We start from the raw sequence: 14132 nt of genomic DNA on the forward strand, positions 1-14132 counted from the left end.
TGGCTGTGGAGTCCAAGTCATTTGGTATATTTTACGCAGAAGCTGATAGGTTCTTGATTAGTAAGGGCGTCAATGGTTATGGGGATAAGGCAGCAGAATGCAGTTAAGAGGGATAATAAATCAGCCATGATTGAATGGCAAAGCAGACTCGCTGGGCCAGGTGACCTAATTCTGCTCCTATGTCTTGAGTACATGTAGCATCTGGCCTGAGCTCCCACTCAAAGAATGCACAGCCAGCAACATAACCATGAAAGCACCGCCATTTTAAGGTGGTTGCCAAATACCAGGGAATTAGTGGTCTTCAGTAAATATGTCTATAGTGAAGTGTAGCCACTTTCATGAGCAGATTGCAGCATAGAATTCAGCAGATTGCAAAGGTTGCACTTGGATAGAGTGGCCTTTAACTGTTGCAGCCAGAGAACTGGTAGTATTGTGGAAACTTAGTTTGTATTCTCTTGAACCAGCATCATGTGCCGGAGACAAAAGAACATGAGCAATGATGTTGGGTTTGTGTGTGTGTGTTGAGTGGTGCATGAAATTAATATTACTGGAAGTGCCTGCTTAAACTTTGGAATGCAAACAGTGCAATCCAGTAAATTGATGTTTTTATGCAAAAATCAATTTTCATTCGTATTTATTTCCTTTGTGGTTCTTGGCAGGTTATGTTTACCTTTTATTTTGTAAATGGAAAAAGTTGTGGGTACGGGCCAGCTTCTTTTAGGGGAGCAAACAGCCCTTGGCTTGAGCTCTCTGCTGTTCATCCTGTCTTGAACTTCTGCACATGCAGGGGTAAATGTTAATGTGAGCTGGAGGTCAGGTGCTGGTGTGTTGGCTCTAACCACCAAGCACCAATATATCTCACTCATATGGGTAACTGCAATTTAAAAAAAATAAATTAGCATTAAAAAACTCAGCATCTTGGAAAGACTTGAATGTGCATTTTTCCTTTCTAAAGAGCAAGTGCAGTTTAATATTTATTGCATGTGTAAGAAAATTAATTAGGCATGTCAATGTAAATGTTTTTTTTCAGATATAGAGTCTTAATAGAAGGGCGTCACTGTAGAACAGAGATGAGAAATTTCTTTAGCTGAGGGTCATGAATTTGTAGAATTCATTGCCACAGATGATTGTGGAGGCCAAGTCACAGAGTATATTTACAGCAAAGGCTGATAGGTTCTTGATTAGTAAGGACATCAAGGGTTGCAGGGAGAAGGCAGGAAAATGGGGTTGAGAGGGAAAATAAATCAGCCATGATTGACTGGTGGGGCAGACTCAATGGGCCAAATGGCCTGATTCTGCTCCTATGTCTTGTGGCCTTATAGCAGCAATGTGCTGAAGGGAGGAGAATGGATGCACTTTGCATCTGGCCCCTCTGCTTTCTGCCAGCATTTTCTGAGAAAGTCATTCAATTGAATGGGCTTGCCAATGCTGATGGGGGAAAGAAACACAAGCCGTTTTCAAGATTTATATAGTTGTACTCATGTCAGGACCCGGCTGGTGGCATGGTGGCATAGTGGCATCAGCGTTGGACTTCGGGACGAAAGGTCCCGAGTTCGAATCCAGCCAGCTCCCCCGCACGCTTTCCATCCATGCTGGGTTACGAGCTGGTGATCTCTTTGGAAACTCACCCAGCAGAAGGCAATGGCAAACCACTGCTGTGACTTGCCTCGTATGTGCTTCCCCACTACGTCATCAGAGAGGTGTGGAGGGAAATCGTCCGCTAACCGGAGAAACTCCGGATGCGACGTACCTTTCCTACTCATGTCAGTACTCATGAACATTAATTAGTGGTACAGTGGGTCCTTCGAGTCACACAGCCCCAGCAAACTCTCAACCCAGATTAAACCTAAACTAATCATGGGACAAGTTAACCTATCCGGTACATCTTTGGATTGCGGGAAGGAAACTGAGCACCTGAGCAAAACCCACATTTCTCATGGGGAGGACATATATGGAAATTCCTTACAGAGCAGTGCTGGAATTGAACTCTGAACTCTGGAATGTTCCAGGCTGTAGTAACATGCCAACCACTATGCTACTGCGGTGCCATTTATCAGTTTAAAAGTGTTGGAGACCTTGGGGTGAGTCCTGGATTGTAGTGCAGAGCCTTCTTTATCACGAAGGTAAATAGAGTCAGTTAGGTTTGCTATCTGTATCTGCAAAAGGTTGGTGAAGATGGGCAGTGGGTTTGCTCCAGGCTGATCTGGCTTAAAGTTTTACTGTTTCCAATGTTGTTGCTCCTGTTTGGAGTAGATTGTACTTATAACACTACTCGGTTGGCAAATGATATTTAACAGTGGCATATTAACACTGCTAAAGTTTTAATTATGATTAATATTTGTTACCTAGGCTGCTTATCTGCTATTGTCCCTGCCAGTTAGATTCCAAAGGTCTGTTTTCTACTTTCACTTGAAATGAAGAGAGTTTGACATTTTGCATTGCCTGTAGACATATAACTGTCAGCACAATTAAGAGAGATGATTTTAAAACTGTCACTGCCTGGACATTTTCAGATTACACCTGGCCCTAACTGTTGCCAATAATCAGCCCCACGCCAGCTTCCATCTAGATAAGGTGATTCTACCTTCCAGGCAAAAAATGAAGTGGGACTAGTTGGTGATAAGAGTGCTTCTTGTTTCTTTCTTGTTTAATTTGGCTTCCTTGACTTCACTCCCTACAGGTGTATGACACAGCTCTGGAGGATGTCCCTGAATTCAAAGGGCTGACTGATTTCTGCCAGACATTTAAACTCTACAGGGGCAAATCTGAGGATGATGAAGACCCGTCAGTTGTAGGTGAATTTAAGGTAGGCCTTTTTCTTTAAACTAATGTGGTTTCATTATCAATTTTTAAAAAATATTTAATGAATATAATTGCACCTTGCATGTATCAGGGTGAAAGTCTAACTCTTGAGATTGTATTCAACCAAAAAAAAATCCAGTTTACCTGCCTTTAAAAGATTACGTGCTCTCTTTTCAAGTAGTCCAAAGAGTTTGAATATACATATTGCTTGTCTGCAGACATTCTTAATAAATTAACAAGCAAAATAGCTTAAGGTTAATATAGGAGTTATGCTGTCCATCACTATGTAGTTATGAGCTGTATCTTTTAAGCAGGCATGCAGTTGAAACTACCATTCTACTGGAGTGGTCTTGCACAAAAAACTTTGGAGTAAAGTAATGGTAGAAATGGGATTAATAGAACATATGGACTATTTCTCATTGAGTTTTTCTCATCACCCTACAGAAAAATTAATAGTTTTGGATATTCCCCACATAGTGTTACACTTGCACTTGTCTGATGGACCACCATGTTAAAATCTTGACCATCTGTCTCACTCCTACCTTGCATTCCTTTCTACTGGCTATCTGCTCTCTACACTCAGTCCTGATGCCGATTATCAACCTGAAATTGCCTCCACAGATGCTGCCTGACCTGCTGATGTTCTTCAATCAGTTTTTTTTTGCTCTGGATTACAGCATCTGAAGTCTTTGTGTCTTCTAGATAGTAGACCGGCCCATTATTAGAATTCCTGGCATTTCCTTCTATAGGATAACCAAGACAGCAGAGCTTCCAGGTCAAGCTGATGCTTATGGACAAGGAAGTATTAATTAGGTAACACAGTCTCTGAGTTGAAGAAGAAATCAATAATATTCCAGGTCTGTGGCTACTTTTTCTGTGTGGCCTTCTCTCCAGGTTCACAGTAGCCACATTAAGAAACTGGAGCAAAGGGAAAAATGCTTTTCTTAATGTTTTATTAATCTCTAACCCTTTCAGAAGGGTTTAAGATTGGGGGTATAAAAGCAAGTTTTTACCGTGGAGGCTGATGATTTTAATGGAATGAGCTGAAAGTGGAAGCAGTAGTGGTGGGTCCAATTACATTTAAAAGACATTTGGATAGATATGAGAGATATGGGCCAAATACAGGCAAATGGAACTAGCTTAGGAGACATTGATTGACATGAACAATTTGGGCCAAAGGGCCTGTTACTGTACTGTACATCTGACTCTACTGGTCTGACCTGCAAAGATTTTGGCTTGCGAAACAGTGGTGTGTTTATAGGTAAGTACTCCTAAGTCAGTAAGGGAGGATTCCTTGAGACTTAAAAAAAAAAAAAAAAAAAAAAAAAAAAAAAAAAAAAAAAAATTGAAAACGGATAATTTCACGCAGTTCAGATATTGGAAACTATTGCTGATCCTAGAAATCTGAAATAAAATATGATTGAATATTCAATGTTGGACAGCGTGGACAGAGATAGAGCCTATTCATTGGAGCTGTGGTAATCAAAACCCTAATTCGGTTTCTCTCTTCGCTTGTGCTGACTGACCTGAGTATTTCTGTGTGATAGTTCCTTCAAGCTAGTTTGTGTAAGCACCATCCTGACCAGAATCTCATAGAAAAATAATTGGTGAATACTGCAATTGTCCTGAATTTATTCCCATGAATTATTTACCTGTCCAGTGACACTGAGCTTTCATGTCATTTGCTTATATTTTCTAGGGCTCCTTCAAAATTTATCCTTTAAGTGATGATCCCAATGTTAAAATGCCTTCACGCCAGTTCATCGAGCTGCCTGACAGTGGAACTCAAGAATGTTTGGTGCGAATTTATATCGTAAGAGCCATTGACTTGCAACCAAAAGATAATAACGGCAAGGTAGGAAACTTGAATATTTCACTTGCATTGAATCTGCTGGCATCAAGTAATTTCCAGAAGATTATCACTGCATTAGGAGGGTATGTGAGTCGTGTAGCCTTTATCTCATTGCAGTTTTTTAATCTACTTTTACAAGATTATGTTGAAAATCTGTTGTTCAAGTGCACATAGTTTTATTTAAGTGCCTGCACAGTTGCTCATCTCTCTGTCTGATCTCTGCACACCAGTCTGCATGATAAAATGGGACCGGATACCTGAAGGCAATAGGAGATGGTGGTCAAACATCACATACCCATCTGATCCCCCAAACTCCACTTCACAAATTTCCCCTTAAATAATTTTATTAGTTTAGACATGATATTGTGGATTTCTGACTCCTGATCTGAGCAAGTAAATGGACAGGTCTTAAGCTACATAACATATTAACATTTCTTTCAATTTCTTTAGTCCTTTCTTGGCATCTAATCACAAGGGCTGAGTTTCTGTCCATTGTTTTTGCAATGAACCTTCCTGTTGATATCCAGCTTGTAACCAAAACAATCAGGAGGCCAGGGACTGTTCTTGACCTCTTTTCTTCCATCTTCCTTCTATTCCAAAGCCCTGGAATCACAAATTGGTCTTCATTACCACTACCTCACTGGTCTAGATTTATTATGATGCTTAGTTCCAGTTTTGAACTGTGCTCTATTTATAAAATCAAATATCACTCAGCCAAACTGATTAAAAATGTTTTTTTGGGTATTTTGTTTCCAACACATAGTTTTGTTGCACATATGCCTTTATTTTCTTTACTGGAAACCTTTACAAAGCAAGCTGATTTAAGCTTTGACCAGTTTGTATCTAGATCAAGAAAGAACAGGGGTGGGAGAATAAAACCAGGACAAACCAACGGCTATAATACTTGTAAATGCAACAATAGCTTGTCAATGACTAATAAGTTTAAATTGCAGGAATTAATGTTTCTAGGCCACTTTCCTGTAGCAAAAACTCTGATCCCTACATGTAGATGTTTTGGTTGTCAATTACCCAAAAACTCTTACAATATTTCTTTTGTATTTTGTGTTCCGGATACCAGAAGCAGATTTTCACCAAGATCTGGCATGTTCATACTTAGAAATTTAAATATAAATAAGAAAAATGTAGCTTTATTTTTAGTTCAGTTTCTGGATGCAATTTCTGGTGGTATAGCCAGCTGATAGAAACTAGAGAGGTTGAGTGGATGTCCCTTTGTTTATCCTTGTCTACCTGATTAATTTTACCAAAATAACTATTTTTCCCTTTTGCTAAATTTATTGTATTAATTTTCCCCTAAAAACCATTTTTCTTTCAGTGTGACCCTTATGTGAAGATCAGCTTGGGTAAAAAAACAATAGAAGATAGAGACAATTATGTTCCTAGCACTTTGAGCCCAGTGTATGGCAGGTAATGCATAATATATTTTGAATGTTCAGTGCGTATTCTAATAAGGGCTGTCAATAGAAGTAACATTATCTTGGGTTAAATGGGCATCTTTAGATATAATAGTTCTTGCTTCCGTATATTACTTGCTATCTTAAGTGGTTTGTGTTTTTCTTCTCTTCTATTCGCACAATGCTCTACAAAAACATCAACTATAAGTAACCATTCCTTCATTGATTCATTCAAGTCTTACTGGTTTGTTAATCTGCTGGTATACTGCAGTTGAATTGCATGACAATTTGTTAGTATTTTTAAAACCAATACTCTTCCAGTCCTTTTAAGCAAACAGTCAGCAGGACTTAAGGATGTGTAATGGGGAGTGTGTTCAATCATGGCCCAAATTAATTTAAAAAACATAAGCAGATATGAAGTGGTCTTCACTCTGCAAACAAAACTTTTAGAAATAGTTTAGACATGGGGCCAAGCATGGGACGCATTACTCCGTGAGCTTTCATCTGTTGCTTAACGGACAGTAATGTTTTATGGGATACTAGTGAAATTGCTTTTCTGTAAATTGTAGCCTTAATCAATTTAAAAACACCTAAGTGGGTAGACTATGCCTCAATTTAATGTTGCATCTGAAAGGCAATGCTGGTGGCAGTGCAAGACAGAATTATCGACCTGGACTTTTCCCTTGGTTCTGGAGTCAGGCTTGACTCTACCCCTACGGCACCTGGAGATGAGAGAATGACTACAAAGCCAAAAATAACCTTGTGAGTCAAAAGTAAAGCAGCAAGTACTTGTGAGTGCAATGATTGGAGCACCAGTTCAAATAAAAACTATTAGGTGCTAGACTAAAATTACTAAATCAGACAACAAGCTACATTCAGAATCGGATCAATTTATTGTTATATATACCTGGGTGCAATGTAATTCTGTGCTCCTGTGAATCTCAGTGTACAGCATACATGGTAGTAATTGAAGGCATCCGTTAGTCTTGTGAGACCATGAATTTGCACCTGGAAAGTCTTCACTCTCCAGGGCACAGGCCTGGGCAAGGTTGTATGGAAGACCGGCCGTTGCCCATGCTGCAAGTCTCCTTTCTCCACAACACCGATGTTGTCCAAGGGAAGGGCAAGGGCCGATACAGCTTGGCACCAGTGTCGTCGCAGAGCGCTGTGTGGTTAAGTGCCTTGCTCAAGGACACAACACGCTGCCTCGGCTGGGGCTCGAACTCACGACCTTCAAGTTGCTGGTCAAATGCCTTAACCACTTGGCCATGTGCCCACATGGTAGTAATTAATACAAAAAATACAGGGTGTTGCTGGATCTCTGCTTAATTTCTGGTCCTTGGGATTCCTCCAGGAATCAAGAATGAAGAGTAGTCTTCATTCTAAGATTTTCATACAAACACACGAATATTAAACAAACTAAATAAACAACTGAGAAACGATGCTCAGAGATGTATAGATGAAAGAATAAAGATGGCGCTTCTAAAAAATCTATCACTTTTATAGACAAGTTGAGAGACATTCCTTAGCAATGAATTAGTTAACAGGCTACATAATTAAAACAATTATATCATGTAGGTAAGGTGCTAATACTTAGCCAATGAAAAATGAGAATGGTGATAAACCAACACACATAAAAGTTGCTGGTGAACACAGCAGGCCAGGCAGCATCTCTAGGAAGAGGTACAGTCGACGTTTCGGGCTGAGACCCTTCGTCAGGACTAACTGAAAGAAGAGCTAGTAAGAGATTTGAAAGGGGAAGGGGGAGATCAGACATGATAGGAGAAGACAGGAGGGGGAGGGATGGAGCCAAGAGCTGGACAGTTGATTGGCAAAAGGGATATGAGAGGATCCTGACGAAGGGTCTCAGCCCGAAACATTGACTGTACCTCTTCCTAGAGATGCTGCCTGGCCTGCTGCGTTCACCAGCAACTTTGATGTGTGTTGCTTGAAATTCCAGCATCTGCAGATTTCCTCGTGTTAAGGTGATAAACCGTTAGTTTAGCTGTTATGCCGCTTTCTGCCAGTAAGAGTGAAAAATGAGTTTGTTAAAAAGTACAAATCTTACAAGTATTTTTTTTAAAAAAGAGAAAGTTGTTTCCAACAGTTCCCCCTCCCCCCACCTTTTAATTCTGTAAGAAATCCTGGCAGAATCACATCTGAAAATTCAGATCTTAAAAAAATCTACATTACAGATTATTTAAAAGCCACTGTTTAAAGACAGTTTTAGTAGTGCATCATGATTGAATACATTTGGAATGCTTATAGGAGTTTGAGCTATTCTGCTAATAATCACTTTTAAACAAACACAAACATTTTGTTTATGATAATGTCCAATAATTATATTCATGTGTGAAGTCTTCCCAGAGTATTTGTGTTAAACTGGATTCACTTTAGCTCGCCTGCAGTGGCTGACGTGTATTCACTTACTTTTACCTTGACTGCTGAATTAATAATTAGCAGTACTTGGTAAAGACCTTCCCACCAACTTCCCAGCAGTTCTTTGTGTGGTTACCAGGACCCACTCGCCAGGAATCAAGTTGTGTACTCCTCCTGATGGACCACTCCAAGCAGCAGAAACCTCTTGAGAAGCAGACTGAACAGCTGCATTAGTTTTGAACAATAATCAACTAAGCTATCTGCCATAACATGTATATCAGCCTGTCTGAGACAGAGAGCTCCCTGTCACCATTTCAAGTGGACTCAACTCTGTTTTGTTTACAGTTGCCTGGATGCTGCATAAACCACAGGAAGAGCTGTAGGCCCTGGTCTGCCTTCCTTGTGATACTTAGTCATTGTTTGATGATGCCATTCAATCTTTCAACTTGTCCTGATGACTCTGATGTGGACAATGAAGAGACTATTCAGTGTTCATCAGTTGACATAATTCTTGACAATCATTTCCAGTGAAATGTGTTCCTTGGTCAGAGTCAATGTGGCATGGCAAATCCCCATCTACTAGGAATACAGTCCTTAATCAGAGCCTTGGCTGTGAGTGTGGCAATAGTTTTTCTCGTTGGGATGCCTTCCACCCATCTTGAAAATTTGTCCGAATATCATTGGCACTTTGGTAATGTAGATGTTAAAATGGACCAGGTGGGGCAGGATTACTTAGTTGAAGTAGCTTCTCCATTGATCTGGTGTTTGTTTTCTGGCGTGTCATACATCTCTCAACTGTTTGTCAAGCTTACATCCTGAGCTTTGGATTCCACCACCAGTGGGAGAATTTGTCGGCCATCTTTTGCACTCCATTGTGTTCTAAGGAGTGTATCTGCTGTGCCAGGTAAGGAAGCAGCTCGGCTGGGGCTACTAGTCTATGACTACTGCTATATCTCCATACTCCATCATTGTTTAATAACCCACCATTTTCTATACAGTACCTCTTTGCTTCATTTGAGCAAAGATCTTGCATTTCTTGAGTAACTTGCATGTTCGTCTGTGACACAGTGTTTTACTTGGTTTCAGTTATCGAGTTTTCTTCCATTTCTTTGATTTTCTTTATTCCTTCTTTCCTTCACAGTTTGCAGTTTTGTCTGCAAATGCATTTCCATGGCTTTCTATTGTGGTCATTTTAGAGTGACCTTTACATTTTACTGCTGCAACTTCTGATGGTAGTTGTATGACCACATAAGTTCTTGTACTAATTCGCCATTCCTGATTGGAGTTCCCACAGCTGTAATAAATCCTATTTGTCTCCATAAGTTTCCAAAGTCATGAACGACTCTGGAAGTGTATCAAGGGTCTGTGCAGTTATTAGCTGATCTTCCTTCTGCACGCTTGCAGAGTTCAATTAAAGCTTTCAGTTCTGCCGGTTGTGCAGAGGTACTGGGAGCCATGCTTCCCGAGACCACCACTTCATTTTCCGTGACAACAGCTCAACCAGCCATTCAGATTCCTCCCTCAATGGTTGAGGAGCCATCATTGTACAGAACGAGATGTGGGTTTGATAAAGGCACATGATAACTTGCATCTTCTTGGCATGTAATTGTTCTTGGCACAGGCACGATGGTCATAGTCTTCCATGTCCACTGACAATAACGTAGATGGATTTGCTGGACTTGATCATTTGGGTGAAGAACAGCAGACCACTTAGACCACCGAGCTGTTGTCACTTGAGAGGCCCTGTTCTTAGTCAGTAGAACATGAACTGAATGTCATCGAACATTTAAAGCCTGATGTTAGAAACAGTCATGACTGCTAGATAAGGTGGTTGCACTGCTCATAGACATGTACCCTATCTTAAGGCTACGTTTTCCGGTTTGGCAGAATGATAACCAACAGGACACTGCTGATCTCCACGTTCTTGAGTTGTAACTGCCGTCCTGTTGCACGCTTCTTGTTAACATACAGAGTGAATGGTCTTCCTGTGTCATCGATGACCAATGCAAGTGCAGTTATTGGTATCACCTTTGAACTTTGGAGAGCTTCCATCTGTTATTCATTAAGAGTCAGAGGGTTGTTGGAGTGCTTGCTGCCTTTCAGCAGACGAGTGAGGGGTTGAGCAATTTCTGCGTGTGAGTCGACCCATGCTCTGTTGTAGTTGCACAAACCCAGAGAAGATTAAAGTTGCTGGATTGTTGTAGGTGGTTTTGCTGGTTTAATGTTCTTTGCACAATCTTCAGTTATTTCCCATTTGCCCTGGGAAATTTTCTGTCCCAAGTAAATCACGTCCCCTTGTTGCAATTGTGCCTTGTCCAAATTTTCTTTGTGTTCCTTGAGGGCTAGATAATCGAGCAGGCAGAGTACATCGCATTCGTGCTGACCTGCAATCTCAAAGGCAATTAGGATGTTGTCTACATATAGTATGAGGGTTGAGTCAGTGCTTGGAAATCCCTTTAGATGTTATCTCAAGGCCATATGTTAGTAGGACTATTGTGAAGTCCCTGTGGTAGTCTCATCAACTGATATTGTTGACCATCAACTGTAAAAACCAACTATGGTTGACATTCAGGCATCATCAGTGGTACCGGCCGGAAATCATTGGCCGGATTGATGAATGTAAACCACTTACAGGATGGATTCAGGGTGTTGAAGACAGGTGATGGACGGGCTACCAGAGGAATTAACTTGTCAATTCTGTAATCCACAATCAGTCTGCAAGTGCTATTCACTGCCTTGACAGGTCAGATTGGATGGTTTGAGGGACTTGTGTATTTTGACAAGAATTCCTCGCTCCTCCAGCTGATTGACAATAGGTTTAATGCCTTCTATAGATCTTCTGCTTAGAAGATATTGCTTGGTACTAAACGGCATCTTCCCCATAAACCTGACAGGATCCATTTCTGGTAGGTCACAATCATTTTTGTATTGTGACTGGTTAATTCAGAGTTTTTGTAACCACATGAGATTCCAGATAATTTTACCCTTCATAAATTCAAGAGTAGAATTTAAAATCAATCAGACATCCATTCCAAGAGGTTGCGCAATTATTCCCACCCAGATGTCAGACAGATGTTTGTTTCGTGTAACCTGATATAGTCACAACGGGGCTGTGAATTTGGTGAGATTTCTGATGTCTAAAAGTGAAGAGTAATTCTTAAGATCGAAACCAATACAATGGCTAAAAATTTAAAACAGACCAGTGGGACCCTTGAATTCCTAGCTGAGAGAGAAAAGTTGGCTGAAATCTTCAGCACATAAGTGATGCACATTAATTTGACACTGTTGGGAAAGAAATGTGCTATCAATACCAAGTCTAGTGAGGACTGATTCATAAGTGATGTTCAAGCAATATGCTGTAAAATCAAAAAAGATGTGGTCGTGAACGAAAAAAAAGCTTGGACACTAGCTATCTTAACGGAGCTGCAAAGGTGTGAGCACATTGATCTGCAAGCCCAGATCAAGACTTTGAATTGAGAATGCACTGATTTAGATAAAAACAAATGCTAAAAGAGCAGTATGAAAAAGATAATAAATCAGCAAAAAAACAGATCTCTGCATTAACGGCAAAGTTTGTCCATAGTCAAGAGCTCTGTTCAAGAATTTGCTGTCTTTAATTCGAAGATTCTTGTTTATTTTAGAGTACACAAAAACATACAGATACTAAGAATAAAGATGGCACATCTGAAAAATCTATCACTTTATAGATAAGATTTTTAAAAATGCCTTAGATAAAGATATATTAATTATTAGTCTGCATAATTGGAACAATTATATCATGCAGATAATGTGCTAATACCTAGCCAATGACAACTGAGAAAGCTGATTAAGTTTAGCTGCTATATTACTTTCTGCCAGTGTGTGAAAATACGTACGTTTGTTAAAATGTACAAATCTTATAATAATTATTATTTTAAAAAAGACAGTGGCTACCAATAGTCTAAAAACAACAGGATGATGCAAAGTATAATATTCCAAATGAGGTACTGCAAAGAAAAGGATAGTTGAAGTGAAAATAATGGAAGAGGTAAAATTAAGGATTCACAAATGTGGTAAATGGGATGGAGGAAAAATTGATTGCTTCAGAAATCTGATAGCAGTGCAGAAGGACTGTTCTTGAGTTTAGTCATCTAAGCGTTCAAGCTCTTGTGTTTTTGACAAGAAAGAAGAGAGGAAAAAGAATGACCATTGCGGCAGGCATACTTGATATTGTTACACTTCCTGATGCAAGCTAAAGTAGTTTACTATTCAGATTGTACCTTCTACATTGCCAGATTCTGCTCAGCAGAATTAAAACATAATTCATGGTTGAGTGCTTTGACTTTTTCGGTAAAGGACAACATGGGCAGGAATGTAGTGAAATTTTGGGTTTATTTAAGGAACTTCCCAGAATTAGATCTAATGTTATGTACTCATGAAGAATATCCAGAATAATGCTTTGCGTTAGATTGATTATAGTTGAATTCATGAGAACGATCCCAGGACTGAAAGGGTTAACATCTGAGGAGTGTTTGTTGGTTTGGGCCTGTACTAGTTGAGTTTAGAGGAATGAGGGCGGGATCTCATTGAAGCCTATAGAATATTTGAAAGACCTAGATAAAGTGGACGTAGAGGATGATTCCCATCATGGGGGAGTCTTGGACCAGAAGGCACAGCGTCAAAGTAGAAGAACAGATATGAGGAGTAATTTTCTTAGCACGAGGGTGGTGAATCTGTGGAAATAGTTGCCATGGGCAACTGTGGAGACCCAGTCATTTGGGTATATTTGAAGCAGAGATTAAATGGATCTTGATGAGTAAGGATGTTAAAGGTGACAGGGAGAAGGCATTGATCAGGTTCACCCATGCTGTCTGTCATTGGCGCAGCGCCACCAGCTGATACACAAACCAGCCTGGGTGGTACAATATGGAGAGCAAACTGTTGCCCACACAGTAGGCTCCCCCGTCTCCACACAACTGATGAATCCTCAGTAACATCTGAGATCGATATAGTTTGGTACCAGCAGTGTCTCAGGAGCTGCCCATGTTGAATACAATGTAGGCTTCCTTAGGGACTCCTGCTCTGGATTTTTCCTCGGGGTTCACACCCAAAGTCTTTCCCATGAGTGTGCGTAGCCAAAATTCAGTGGAGGTTTAACATTAGTTTACCTTTCAGATGAGCTGCCAGCCACGACCAGTGACACCCATCTGCCCAAGATTAAGAGGGATAAGGAGTCAGCCATGATTAGATTAGATTAGATTCAACTTTATTGTCGTTGTGCCGAGTACAGATACAAAGCCAATGAAATGCAATTAGCATCTGACCAGAAGTGCAAAAGAATAGTATTATTTACAAAATAACTGCGAATAAAAAGTAAGTGCTACAGCATACAAATATAAAATTACTGAGACAGTCCAATATGGGTGCATTACTACTTAGCACTGTGATGTGAGGTTCAGCAGGGTCACAGCCTCAGGGAAGAAGCTCTTCTTGAGCCTGCTGGTGCAGGAGCGGTGGCTCCTGTAGAGCCCACCGGATGGGAGGAGAGTAAAAAGTCCATAGTTAGGGTGAGATGCATCCTTGATAATGCTTTTCGCCCTGCCCAGGCAGCGTTTATGGTAGATGTTCTCAATGGTGGGCAATTTGGTGCCGATAATCCGCTGGACAGTTTTCACCACACGCTGGAGTGCTTTGCAGTCCGATATGGG

The 14132-nt window shown here is 40.4% G+C and overlaps 1 protein-coding gene across 4 annotated transcripts in view; it reads left to right on the forward strand.

The window, feature by feature from the left end:
- The window catches only part of LOC140185737 (myoferlin-like), a 267873-nt gene that overhangs the window by 154500 nt on the left and 99241 nt on the right, over nucleotides 1–14132 (forward strand). For all 4 annotated transcript variants that reach the window (XM_072239327.1, XM_072239328.1, XM_072239329.1 and 1 more), the window contains 3 exons: nucleotides 2681–2806; nucleotides 4502–4657; nucleotides 5988–6079. In XM_072239327.1, coding sequence (XP_072095428.1) covers nucleotides 2681–2806; nucleotides 4502–4657; nucleotides 5988–6079 — 374 coding nt within the window. The remainder of the gene's footprint in view (nucleotides 1–2680; nucleotides 2807–4501; nucleotides 4658–5987; nucleotides 6080–14132) is intronic.

Source organism: Mobula birostris, chromosome 21, assembly GCF_030028105.1.
Source record: "Mobula birostris isolate sMobBir1 chromosome 21, sMobBir1.hap1, whole genome shotgun sequence".
NCBI classification, from domain to species: Eukaryota; Metazoa; Chordata; class Chondrichthyes; order Myliobatiformes; family Myliobatidae; genus Mobula; species Mobula birostris.